The sequence below is a fragment of the Lampris incognitus genome, chromosome 2 (assembly GCF_029633865.1).
Source record: "Lampris incognitus isolate fLamInc1 chromosome 2, fLamInc1.hap2, whole genome shotgun sequence".
Classification (NCBI taxonomy): Eukaryota; Metazoa; Chordata; class Actinopteri; order Lampriformes; family Lampridae; genus Lampris; species Lampris incognitus.
Window position 1 is genome coordinate 143,889,945 of NC_079212.1, and position 13,001 is coordinate 143,902,945.

Consider the following 13,001-nt stretch of genomic DNA (forward strand, 5'->3'; position numbering starts at 1 on the left):
TACATGATGAGTACATGTGTATATTTCTGTAAGTTTGAGTATCTGCATGTGTGCTAAATGCGTTGATGTAAATATATGTGTGTGCTTATCTAATTGTGGGTGTTTGTACAGATCTGGACATCTAACTGTACACGTCTGATTTCTATCTGCACAGAATTCTCTTCACAAGTGACTGGAGTGTCCCAGAGAGGCAGGTCTATAGCTCACTTGACATCTCTCCAGAGATGATGCACCTCATCATACAGTACGCATACACGGACTCTGTGCCAGTAACAGTGTCCAATGTAGAGGAGCTGCTGGTGACTGCAGACCACTTCAGAGTGACGGGCCTCATACGCGGCTGCTGTGACTTCCTACAAGACCAGCTGTGTCTGGAGAACTGCGTTGGCATCTGGAGACTGACAGACTTCTACTACTGCCCCGATCTGAAGCAAAAAGCCTTCCGCTTCATCCTACATCACTTTGAGGAGATGGTTCAGGTCTCTGAGGAGTTCCTGGAGCTCCCCTTGTCCCAGCTGGCGGAGATCCTGGAGCAGGATGAGCTCAATGTCAAAAAGGAGAGCGCCGTGTTTGAGGTCATCCTCCGCTGGATTGCTCACATGCCAGAGGAGCGCAAAGGAGAAATCTCTGTGCTGCTGCCCAAGGTAAGGAGAAGGGAGGGCAAACCGGCTGCAGCGTCCCCAGTTTACATTTACCCGCCTGATGCTGCGCTCACATAGGCTGCACAAAAACAGCCATTCTGGCTGCTATTGCAGAGGTCTGTCACCAGCAGTGGCAGGTGATGATGGCATATGGCAGAGGTGGGATCAAGTCAAAATTAAGTCTCCAAGTCTCAAGCCTTGGCAGTAACGTCCCAAGTTCTAAACCATGAGTTTCAAGTCACAAGTCATTATGTAAACCATGAGTTTCAAGTCACAAGTCATTATGTAAACCATGAGTTTCAAGTCACAAGTCATTATGTAAACTATGAGTTTCAAGTCAAAAGTCATTATGTAAACTATGAGTTTCAAGTCACAAGTCATTATGTAAACCATGAGTTTCAAGTCACAAGTCATTATGTGCTCTTGTCAAATTTACTGCCATTTCAGAATATTAACAACAGACTGATAAATTTACATAAACCATGGGGTTTTTAATTGGTTTTTATTACGGGTTGATTCAAAGTTGATTGGGCGGCATGGTGGCGCAGTGGTTATCGCGGTCGCCTCACAGCAAGAAGGGCCTGGGTTCGAGCCCCGGGGTAGTCCAACCTTGGGGGGGGTCGTCCCGGGTCATCCTCTGTGTGGAGTTTGCATGTTCTCCCCGTGCCTGCGTGGGTTTCCTCCGGGTGCTCCGGTCTCCTCCCACAGTCCAAACACATGTAGGTCAGGGGAATCAGCCGTACTACATTGTCCCTAGGTGTGAATGTGTGTGATGGCCTGGCGGTCTGTCCAGGGTGTCTCCCCGCCTGCCGCCCAATGACTGCTGGGATAGGCTCCAGTGTCCCTGCGGCCCTGAGTAAGGATAAGTGGTTTGGATAATGGATGGATGACTCAAAGTGGATCTGTAATTGTGAAAATGAGGAGTTGATTGGCTGCACACTTGTTAAAAGCATTTTATCTTTGGGCTTGTAGGAGGCACCAAGAATTTCAAGTTAGGAGGTTCAATTCCAAGTCATGAGTTACAGGTGTTAAAGTCAAGGTCAAGTCATAAGTCTTTTTCAGTTTTGTCCAGTCTAAATTCATCATATTTGTGACATGACTCACACACAAGTCATGTGACTTGGGTCCACACCTCTGGTATATGGACAAACATTACCGTGGTGATGAGGCCCAAATACTGGAGAAGGGTTATATGTCACTGAGTCACAAGTAAACGTGAGGCTCATATATATTTATATACTATTTCTATATATTTCTGTACTATCAGTGTGACTGGACATACTGTCATTAACTGAAACAAGAAACCACTAGCTTGGAACGTTAAGGTCAGTGCTCATCAGCCTCCAAGCATCCTTTCTTTTTGTTACGTGTCATGAAAACCAGTGTCCACGTGGCGTGGCGGTCTATTCCATTGACCACCAACACAGGGAGCTCAGGTTCGAATCCCCGCGTTACCTCCGGCTTGGTCGGGCGTCCCTACAGACACAACTGGCCGTGTCTGTGGGCGGGAAGCCGGATGTGGGTATGTGTCCTGGTCGCTGCACTAGCGCCTCCTCTGGTCGGTCGGGGCGCCTGTTCAGGGGGGATGGGGAACTGGGGGGAATAGTGTGATCCTCCCACGCGCTACGTCCCCCTGGTGAAACTCCTCACTGTCAGGTGAAAAGAGGCGGCTGGTGACTCCACATGTATGGGAGGAGGCATGTGGTAGTCTACAGCCCTCCCTGGATCAGCAGAGGGGGTGGAGGAGAGACCAGGACGGTTCAGAAGAGTGGGGTAATTAGCCAGGTAAAAGCTCATGAGAATCTATCAACGTTTTTTTATATAAAGAACTGGGTGCAGTTGGGCCGAGAGCACAAGTCGTGCCGTGTCCATTTCCGTGTCAAACGAAGAAGAAACAACATCCGGTTTGTCTCCCCACCACCGCACAAAGCTAAAAGATGAGACAACTGAACTTTTGATGGGAGTTGTGGTGCACGGTATTCAACACTGGCGGTGGCAGAACTTTCCGTCGCCGTCTCATTGAAAAACGTGGAATATTGGGTTTTCCACTGTGCACCGTCTCCATGGGAACGCAGCACGAGGTGTTTAGCTGAGAGGACAACATGCAGGGGACGTGACGGCACCTTAAACTGCAACACCGACCACCACCACCTGCGACAGAGGTCTGTTCAGGCCATCTCAGCCTCCTTGTTTTCTGTATCCAGGTCCGTCTGGCTTTGCTGACGCCTGACTATTTCATGGCCAACGTCAACAACAACGAGCTGCTGAAGGAAAGCCGCGACTGCAAGCTCATCATCACCAGCGCGCTGAAGGCCATGTACGACCTCAACCTGAACAGACCATCCGACGGCAACCTCCAAAACCCGCTGTCTCGCCCACGCCTCCCCTATGCCCTCCTGTTCGCCATAGGAGGCTGGAGTGACGGAGGCCCGACCAATGGCATCGAGGTGTACGACACCCGAACGGACCATTGGGTCAATGTCACGCACAACGAGGAGAGTCCTCGCGCATACCACGCTGCAGCGTTCCTCAACGGGGTCATCTACTGTATCGGCGGCTTCAACGGCGCCGACTACTTCAACAGCGTGCGCAAGTTCGACCTGGCCACCCGCACCTGGCACGAGGCGGCGCCCATGCATTCACCCCGCTGCTACGTCAGCGTGACCGTGCTGGACGGCTGCATCTACGCCATGGGAGGCTTTAACGGACGCTCGCGGCTCCTGAGCGCCGAGCGCTACGAGCCGGACACCAACCAGTGGACCGTCATCGCGCCCATGCACGAGCAGCGGAGCGACGCCGGCGCTACGACACTCGGCGGCAAGGTAAGCAGGCCACAGCAGCCAACATGCAGAATGGGGCATCTGAGCCGTATCTGTAGCTCTGGATGGTGGTGGCTACCAGGGCCAAGAAGTCTGGCTGTGAATGAAGCAGTCCGAGCCGGTCCGAACCCCTCACCCGCTGTGTTCTTCTGGTACTTGCTTGGGCACCACATTAAAAAGGTGCTTTTATTATATTTGAAAGCACGGACAGATCCCTAGTCCACAGGGCCCCTGGGGCCTGAGAAGCTCACACCCTCCACCCCAGACCGAACAATGCATACACCATGTAAAAGTAGTGCACACACCAGCCAACTACCCGTCCACTTGCATTTATAAGGATCTTCATCAGGAGAGACGGTGGTTGACTGGAAAACACATCTTATAAAACGTACCAATAACTGCAGCACTCAGGGTCTGACCCGGGAGAAGCTGGACCAATGTCCTTAAGGCCCCCCCAGACCTTAGGGCCTCTGGTTCTGGGCCCCGATAGGCCCTTTTGGGGATCCATATCTGTTTAAAAGTTCCAAAGTGTAGATACGTGTAAAGGTATGATCATCAAGGAAGGAAGTTCGGGGGTTCTCGGTAAAATTCCCCAACATAAAAGGTTTAAAATGGGCGTCCGGGTGGTGTAGCGGTCTATTCCGGTGCCTACCAACACGGGGGTCGTCAGATTGAATCCCCGCGTTACCTCCGGCTTAGTCGGGTGTCCCTACAGAAGACACAATTGTCCGTGTCCTCTGGTCGGTCGGGGCACCAGTTCGGGGTGGGGAGGGGGAACTGGGGGCAATAGCGTGATCCTCCCACGCACTAGCTCCCCCTGGCGAAACTCCTCACCGTCAGGTGAAAAGAAGCGGCTGGTGACTCCACATGTATGGGAGGAGGCATGCGGTAGTCTGCAGCCCTCCCCGGATCGGCAGAGGGGGGTGGAGCAGAGACCGGGACGGCTTGGAAGAGCGGGGTAATTGGCCGGGTACAACTGGGGAGAAAAAGTGGGGGAAATAAATAAATAAATAAAGGGTTTAAAATGTGATCAGACGTGGGAGATAGAAAATAAGAGGAATTTTGGTGGGGGGGGGGTTTGCGCTCCCCTTTGTTTCCTTTACATAAACCTAAATAGAAGGTTTAGTCAGCAGTCACACGCTGACCGAGGTCAACACGCCAGCCTCGACAGCAGCATGTCCACACCACGTGGCCGTCGTCTCTCTCCTTCCTGGCGAAGCTTTGTGCAGATCCGGTCAGGGTGTGTCGCACTAAACAGTGAAACGTCCAACCAGCGGGTGTTGCTGTGGTTACTCTCTCTAGGTGTACATCTGCGGGGGCTTCACGGGTAACGACTGCCTGCAGACAGCAGAGTGCTACGACCCCGAGGCCGACCAGTGGAGTCTGACATCGCCCATGAGCAGCAGGCGCAGCGGCGTTGGAACCGTCACCTATGGCGGACGGGTCTTTGCGGTGAGCTGCAGGCTACAACTACACACCAGTATTACTAGTACTAGTACTACTATGAACACTGCAGTATCACTATTACTAGCAGTGCTATGAACACTACAGTATTACTATAGCTAGCACTACTATGAACACTGCAGTATTACTATTACTAGTACTACTATGAACACTGCAGTATCACTATTACTAGCAGTACTATGAACACTGCAATATTACTATTACTAGCACTACTATGAACACTGCAGTATTACTATCAACACTGCAGTATCACTATTACTAGCAGTGCTATGAACACTGCAATATCACTATCACTAGCACTACCACTACAGTATTACTAGTACTAGTACTACTATGAACAATAAAGTATTACTATTACTAGCACTACTATGAACACTGCAGTATTACTATTAGTAGCACTACTGTGAACACTACAGTACTACTATTACTAGTACTACTATGAACACTGCAGTATTACTATTACTAGCACTACTGTGAACACTACAGTATTACTATTACTAGTACTACTATGAACACTACAATATCACTATCACTAGGACTACCACTACAGTATTACTAGTACTAGTACTACTATGAACAATAAAGTATTACTATTACTAGCACTACTATGAACACTGCAGTATTACTATTACTAGCACTACTGTGAACACTACAGTATTACTATTACTAGCACTACTATGAACACTACAATATCACTAGCACTACCACTACAGTATTACTAGTACTACTATGAACACTACAGTATTACTATTACTACTATGAACACTACAGTATTACTATTACTAGCACTACTATGAACACTGCAGTATTACTATTACTAGCACTACTATGAAAACTGCAGTATTAATATTACTAATACTACTATGAACACTGCAGTATTACTATTACTAGCACTACTATGAACACTGCAGTATTACTATTACTAGCACTACTAGGGGCTTCCTTCACCCCTCCTTCAAACCATCTATCTTCTCTGTCCAAAATGTGTACGTTGCTGTCCTGGAAGGAGTGTGTCTAGATGGACTGCTGAGTCTTGTCCTGAGGAGTTTGGCCTTCTGTGTTGGACCATCCGTCTGCGTAGTGGTTGACGGATTCCACTTGGTTCAGCTGCTTTGGACATTAGTACAAGCCCTCCCAGAACTCGTGGAGATTGCGTTGCAGTGTCTGCAGTTCGGGAAGAAAGAGAAAGACTTATCATGAAAGTCTTTTTTTCCCTCCCTTATCTGGGCGATTTTCAACCAGACTGACACGGAACAGGACTTGACGCTGATTGGACGATGATATTCAGATGCAGGACGAACAGTCCCAGCTAGCGTAACCTCCCCAGACCACATCCGGATGTGGGCCACTTCAGGCAGTGATGCGGCACTGATGGCCTTCTTCTGGCCCTGACAAAATGGATGTGAGGCTGAAGTGGCCCACATCTATAACAGCAAATATGGCCCAAATATGCCAAATCACATGTGGGCCTTTTGTGGCAAAGAAGCGGTGCTCTGGGCAACATGTGGTCTGGATGTGGCCCTGAAGTGGCCCGTGTGGTAAATGGTGAATATGGCCCAAATATCACAACACAAATACGGGCCACCTTTGACAAATATGTGGCACATGTGGCATTGCTATGGCTTGGTTCTGGCCCAGATTTGACAAACGGGAGCGGACCGCCCAAGTGCCGTCATTCCATGTGGTATGTGGACCGGATGAAAGTGTCAGTGTGGGGCGGGTCCGGGCCACAGCAAATCTGCTATCTGTGGCGGTAAGATGTAATAGTTCTCCCTTTCCCCTTGGTAGTGTGTCACCTGACTGCCCTGAGGAACAAACCGCCGCTGTTACGGCTTCCCGTGCGTGACTTGACCCGAGACTTTCTCCGCTCATTGGCGGAAGTTTACTTTACAGCGACGGTTTGAGAGTTCGTTTGCCTTTGGCTTCATGTTCGACCCTCTCGTCCTGCAGGTGGGGGGCTTTGACGGGCTCGACCGCCTGCGCAGCGCTGAGGCCTTTGACCCAGAGACCAACAGCTGGAGCCCGGTGTCCACCATGTTGCACCCTCGCAGCAACTTTGGCATCGGGGTGGTAGACGACCTGCTGTTTGTGGTTGGGGGTTTCAACGGCATCAGCACCACCTTCGGCGCCGAGCGCTACGACAGGAACACCGACGAGTGGCGCAACGTGGAGGACATGCAGATCTGCCGCAGCGCGCTGAGCTGCTGTGTGGTGCACGGACTGCCGAACGTGGCCGAGTACGTGCCCCCCCGCGACTCTCTGCCCCTCCCCCGGATGGAGGAGGAGGAGGGGGAGGCTTCTAGTTTAGGAGGATCTCTCTGAAGAGCTCCAGTCCAGTGCCTCGCCCGATCCATCTGGGCTTGGCAATTCAACAGAGACCGTCTGTCTGTCTGTAAATAAAGACTCAAAGCATGATGTAAAAAAGTGTGTATTTTATTACAATAACACGTAAAAGTAATATTGTTTTATCTCCAAGACTTAAGATTGGAGATATGAGATTGTTTTAAAGAGTTGAGCAGCACTAACAGTCGTCTGTAGTACTGTTGACAGACCACCATCCAGCAGTTGACACGACTGCTTGAATATGCGGATCAAACGTGATTATATCTCCTCTCACGTTAGACTTGGTCATACATGACGTCATCCCGTATTTCAAACCACGACTATGTTTTACTCAGTCCTGGTTTTCCTATGAGCCGGGACCTCTTTTCCTCCTCCTCATGTTCCAGTGGCTTCGTCGTCATCCGGAATTCTTCCAAAACACCCTCATCCTCACCCCCGCCATCCTGCCTGGCACCCTCGTGTTCCTTTTTCTCCTTCCGTTCATTCATTTCCTGTTCAAGATTGGCAGCCATTCTTTGTTTACTTCCAAGTGAAGCCCTGGCATCAGACTCACGACCCGCCCAACACCCATCCTTCACCCCTCAGGCACGCCTCCTTTCCTATAGGGTGCGCCCCTGCTGCCGAGGTACCGCCCCTTTGCTCTCTTCCCGCTCCTTCTTCCCCGGCTCAGAGTCCAGCACGGAGTGGATTGTGTCCAGCTTGTGTACCCGAAGTCTCCTGGTTTTGGTTTCTTGTTGTTTTGAACGTAAACCAGCAGTTGGTCACCACCGAACCCTACACACCACCGAACCCTACTTTCCTGTCACACACACACACACACACACACACACACACACACACACACGAACGTTTCCCCCCCTTTTCTCCCCAGTTGTACTTGACCAATTACCCCACTCTTCCGAGCCGTCCCGGTCTCTGCTCCACCCCCTCTGCTGATCCGGGGAGGGCTGCAGACTACCACATGCCTCCTCCCATACACGTGGAGTCGCCAGCCGCTTCTTTTCACCTGACAGTGAGGAGTTTCACCAGGGGGACGTAGCGCGTGGGAGGATCACGCTATTCCCCCCAGTTCCTCCTCCCCCCTGAACAGGTGCCCCGACCGACCAGAGGAGGCGCTAGCCACCCGGACACATACCCAAATCCGGCTTCCCACCCGCAGACACGGCCAACTGTATCTGTACTAGGGACGCCCGACCGAGCCGGCGCTACCACGGGGATTCGAACCTTCGACCCCCGTGTAACCTCCGGCTTGGTCGGGCGTCTCTACAGACACAACTGGCTGTGTCTGCGGGGGGGAAGTCGGATGTGGGTATGTGTCCTGGTCGCTGCACTAGCGCCTCCTCTGGTCAGTCGGGGCGCCCCCCCCCGGATCAGCAGGGGGGTGGAGCAGCGACCGAGACGTCTCAGATAGAGCGGGGTAAATGGCCAGATACAACTGGGGTGAAAACAGGGGGGGGGGTTAAAAAACACAAAAACAAAACACTGTTAGCATATTGGCTTTTCTGTTAACTGTGCGAACTTTATTCATCCATCTTGTCTCCAACTCTCGCGGGACTTCCCGTAACCCAAGCCTACGGTGTCCTGTAAGGCACGTATCGGTTTGGCTTTGCAAATGAGTATCTACAGTCATTTCAACGTCAACTGCAGACGTCCAAAGGACAGCCTCACACTATTCAAAATCAAGGTTCGGATGGCGTCTTTCTTGGACTCGGTTGAGACGTCCGCGCTGCGCTCCATTTAAAGCAGCGGTAACTGTAAATGAGGCCAGAGTCCCATCCTGTCGTCACTTACTATCAGCTTTACTGGACACCACTCACACACAGCAAACAAAGCAACTCTACGCAACTAGTCGAGAAGATTATCCCAACACACGTCAACATTTGGGAAAAACATATTCATTTACAATATCTTGGTATGACTCGCTAACAGCAGCGGTATAACCATGAGGTACTAACAAGGATCCCTGTTGGATGCCGGAGAACGCTTGTTTGCAACTGGTCCATAGGACATGCGGAAGGGGTGTGTCGGTATACCCCGTAGGGCTGGGTACCGAACTTGGGTACTTCTATGGCACTGACCGAACTGTTCCGGTACTACCGAGCATCGAAAAGCTTCTTGTCGTTCGGTACCTAAGGCAGTAAGTACCTAAAGCAGACCTGTTGATTTTTCTGAAAAAGAACTGCTGAGCGACGCCTCTGTAGGATGTCCAGGTCTTACGTATGCAGCAGTGAGCATCGGACAACTGTCCTGTCACTTGCTTGCAACTGTCCGTTTTGCACTGAAGTGAAAAATAAAACCCAAGATTTTTTGTACCATAATGTGTAATGTAATTTTCCTTTTTTTATAAATTTATTTCTGATTTTCCCCTTTTGTCTCCCAATTTAGTGGGCAATCGATCCCTATTTTAGTTCAAACACCCACCCTCGTACCGCATGCGTTCGCCAGCTGCATCTCTCCGGCCGGCAGTCTCGAAGGAGTCGCCTCGCCACTTTCGGGACAAGGCGACTCCAGGCCGAACCACTGCTTTTTCCCCACACACACAGAGACGCATTCATGTGACGAACACAAGCCGACTCCACCCCCCTCCCGAAGACAGCGCTGCCAGTTATTGCTGCTTCATCGAGTCCGGCCGTCGTCGAATCTGACGAGACCGGGGCGCAAACCCCGGTCCCCAGTGGGCAACTGCATCGACAGAAAGCCGAGGCTCAGACCGCTACACCACCGCGGACCCGTAATAGTCTCTTTTTAAAAAATGGATTTTATAAAATTGGTATCGAAAAAGTACCGACAAGGAACCGGTATCGAAAGCAAAGTATTGGTATCGGTAGCAAAACATTTTGAACGATACCCAGTCCTAACTCTCAGTGTGTGTGTGTGTGTGGGTTCGGCCTTCGTAAAACAAAGCGGTTAGCCTGTTTTGCTCCGACACAAAATAAATACTCTGAGTTATAGCACGTCAAGACAAACAGTAGCTGTGAGACAGAGGATCCAGTCTGAACTGTTCTCAGTGGGTCTCCTGCCCTCAGCTATGTGCCTCTACAGAGCCTAGACAGCGAGCTAAACACATGGCTCCAGTGAGCACTCAGGAGACTGTGTTGAGTTCTTCAGAGATTTTACTGAGAAACCACATTTTGTAAAACTGTAACAGAGAAAAAATAAAGATATTTTAACCGACTATTGTGTAGACGTACATACAAGCCACTTTCTTAATAACAGGTAAGTCAAAGAGGTAGCGGTAAGATAATTCTGCTACGCGCGGCTAACATCTAACGACATGCTAGGTTACAGTAAGTTAGCAATCAGTTAGCGCATGCTATCCGAACGTGTACATGCAGTATAAAAGGATGAAACACGATTAACTTCTCTACATAAAGCTAGAATATATAATTAATAAAACTTCATTATCTAGCAGTGAACTTACAGATTATCCCGTGTCAAGGGCAGTAGACGAAGGAAAAGACAGGCGCACCCATCACTATCCATCCACTCCGAATGCTCGAATCAAAATGGCGACCAAAACACAACTTACGTGTAATGTAGGATTTCTACCACTAGGTGGGAGTATTGACCACAGAACTGGGAATAACCTCAGCGAGCGTTAAAGCAATCGTTTGCTAAATCTATCTTAACTCTATCAATAAATGAACTAACGAGTATGAAAATGTAATATGAGGGACAGAATAGTGCAAAATATTAGACTTGCCGAATACCGAGTGTCGTCCCCTTTGTTAGGATATTAACAATTTGAAAAATAAAACAAAATTGGAAATAAAATAGCATTAAAACTGTAAAGTACTCATGCAAAAGTACTTTCCCCTGTATGCCCTCCACCTCCCTCTCTCCCTCCCCGGTGCATGTTCAAGATGTTCTGCTGCATGGTGCTTGCCTGCAGCCTCTGTAGCTTCTTCATCCCACGTCATGACCACCGCTGCAGGAGTGGAACAAAAACAAAAATGATAAACATGCGAGGATAACCAGTAGAGTTACATCGCAGTATGCATGTTTACATATTTGTATGTGAAAACATACAGGTTTAACGTTCTTTGGCATGTTTCCACATTAACTACACATTCATTCATTCATTCAATCATTCATCATCAGAGGCTTCTCTGGGGTCGGGTCGCGGTGGCAGCAAGCTAAGTAGGGCACTCCAGATGTCCCTCTCCCTAGCAACGCCCTCCAGCTCCTCCTGGGGGATCCCAAGGTGTTCCCAGGCCAGATTGGACATGTAGTCCCTCCAGCGAGTTCTGGGTCTATCCCGGGGTCTCCTCCCAGTTGGACGTGCCCGGTAAACCTCCAAAGGAAGGCGCCCAGGAGGCATCCTGATCAGATGCCCAAACCACCTCAACTGGCTCCTTTCGACGCAAAGGAGCAGCGGCTCTACTCCGAGCTCCCTCCAGATGTCCGAGCTCCTCACCCTATCTCTAAGGCCAATTGCACATTAATATTAATTAATATTATTATCCACTGCTACATCTCCATCCTTGGGGAACACTGTCCATGATAACGTCATAATATCAAGTGGCCACGGCTGATTATCATCATGCATCATATAGTTTGCCGCTTGCCCCGCTGATTCCAATAGTCTCACTCAACAAGCAAGCAGACTTAATAAACTTTTATTAAATAAAATTCTATCTGAGGGGTGTCTTGGCGGCGTGGCAGTCTATTCCATTGCCTCCCAACACAGGGATCGCTGGTTCAAATCCCTGTGTCACCTCCGGCTTGGTCGGGCATCCCTACAGACACAATTGGCCGAGTCTGCGGGTGGGAAGCCGGAGGTGGGCATGTGCCCTGGTCGCCGCAGTAGCGCCTCCTCTGGTCGGTTTGGGGCGCTTGTTAAGGGGGGAGGGGGAACTGGGGGGGAATAGCGTTATCCTCCCACGTGCTATGTCCCCCTGGTGAAACTCCTCACTGTCAGGTGAAAAGAAGCGGCTGGCGACTCCACATGTATGGGAGGAGGCATGTGGTAGTCTGCAGCCCTCCCCGGATCAGCAGAGGGGGAGGAGCAGCGCTCGGAAGAGTGGGGTTATTGGCCGTATACGATTGGGGAGAAAAAGGGGGGGGGGTTTCTATCAATTGAACAAACCTCGTTCCCTTCTACAGCGAGATTTTTGGTACCACCGACCCTTCGTTTAGAAGACGTACTGTGTAGTTCAGAAAACGTTGAGGCAGTGAATATGAGTGAGAGTTGGTGTAGACAGGTACAGGTACACGATGCAGCAACAGTCGGCTGCTGTTTGTAAACACACAGTATTCAATGTTGGCCCCTCCCCCCTGGCTAACGGACACCAGAGAGCGAGAGCGAGAGGGGGGAGCGGTGGTCGAGCGAGCTAGAGAGTGAATGAAGTGAGCGAGCGGCACTGGTGAGAACAAAGCTGCTGAATGTGATGAATAAAACGTTGTTTTCTGATTGTTTCACAGTGGCTTGGTTGTAAACACGTCCACACAACCCTGCAGGAAGGTGCCGCGTTGCCGGATTTTGTGAGAATCTGGCCGAAGCAGCTTCATCCTGTCCGCCGTGGCCTCTGTGCTGTGTGTGTGTGTGTGCGCAGAGCAGAGGAGAGTCAACCGGTAGCAAGTGGAACTATACAGACAGGATTAGCGAGACAGCGATGTAACCTGGTCGCCATGCTACGAGTCCCGACCTCACACCTGCGCTGTTATCAGCTCTGTGCATAACTGTAGTCCACCGACTTCCGGTTCCTACTGCAGCGGTCATACCAGTTTCCTG

General features: G+C 50.2%; 1 protein-coding gene across 1 annotated transcript; it reads left to right on the forward strand.

Moving 5' to 3' along the window:
* The first annotated feature begins 209 nt into the window (after positions 1-209).
* Positions 210-7,246, forward strand: LOC130132877 (kelch-like protein 10). The gene is made up of 4 exons (XM_056301885.1): positions 210-644; positions 2,846-3,463; positions 4,763-4,912; positions 6,875-7,246. The coding sequence occupies exons 1-4, from the start codon at positions 225-227 to the stop codon at positions 7,244-7,246; spliced, it is 1,560 nt and encodes a 519-aa protein (XP_056157860.1). The 5' UTR covers positions 210-224.
* Positions 7,247-13,001: the final 5,755 nt, after the last annotated feature.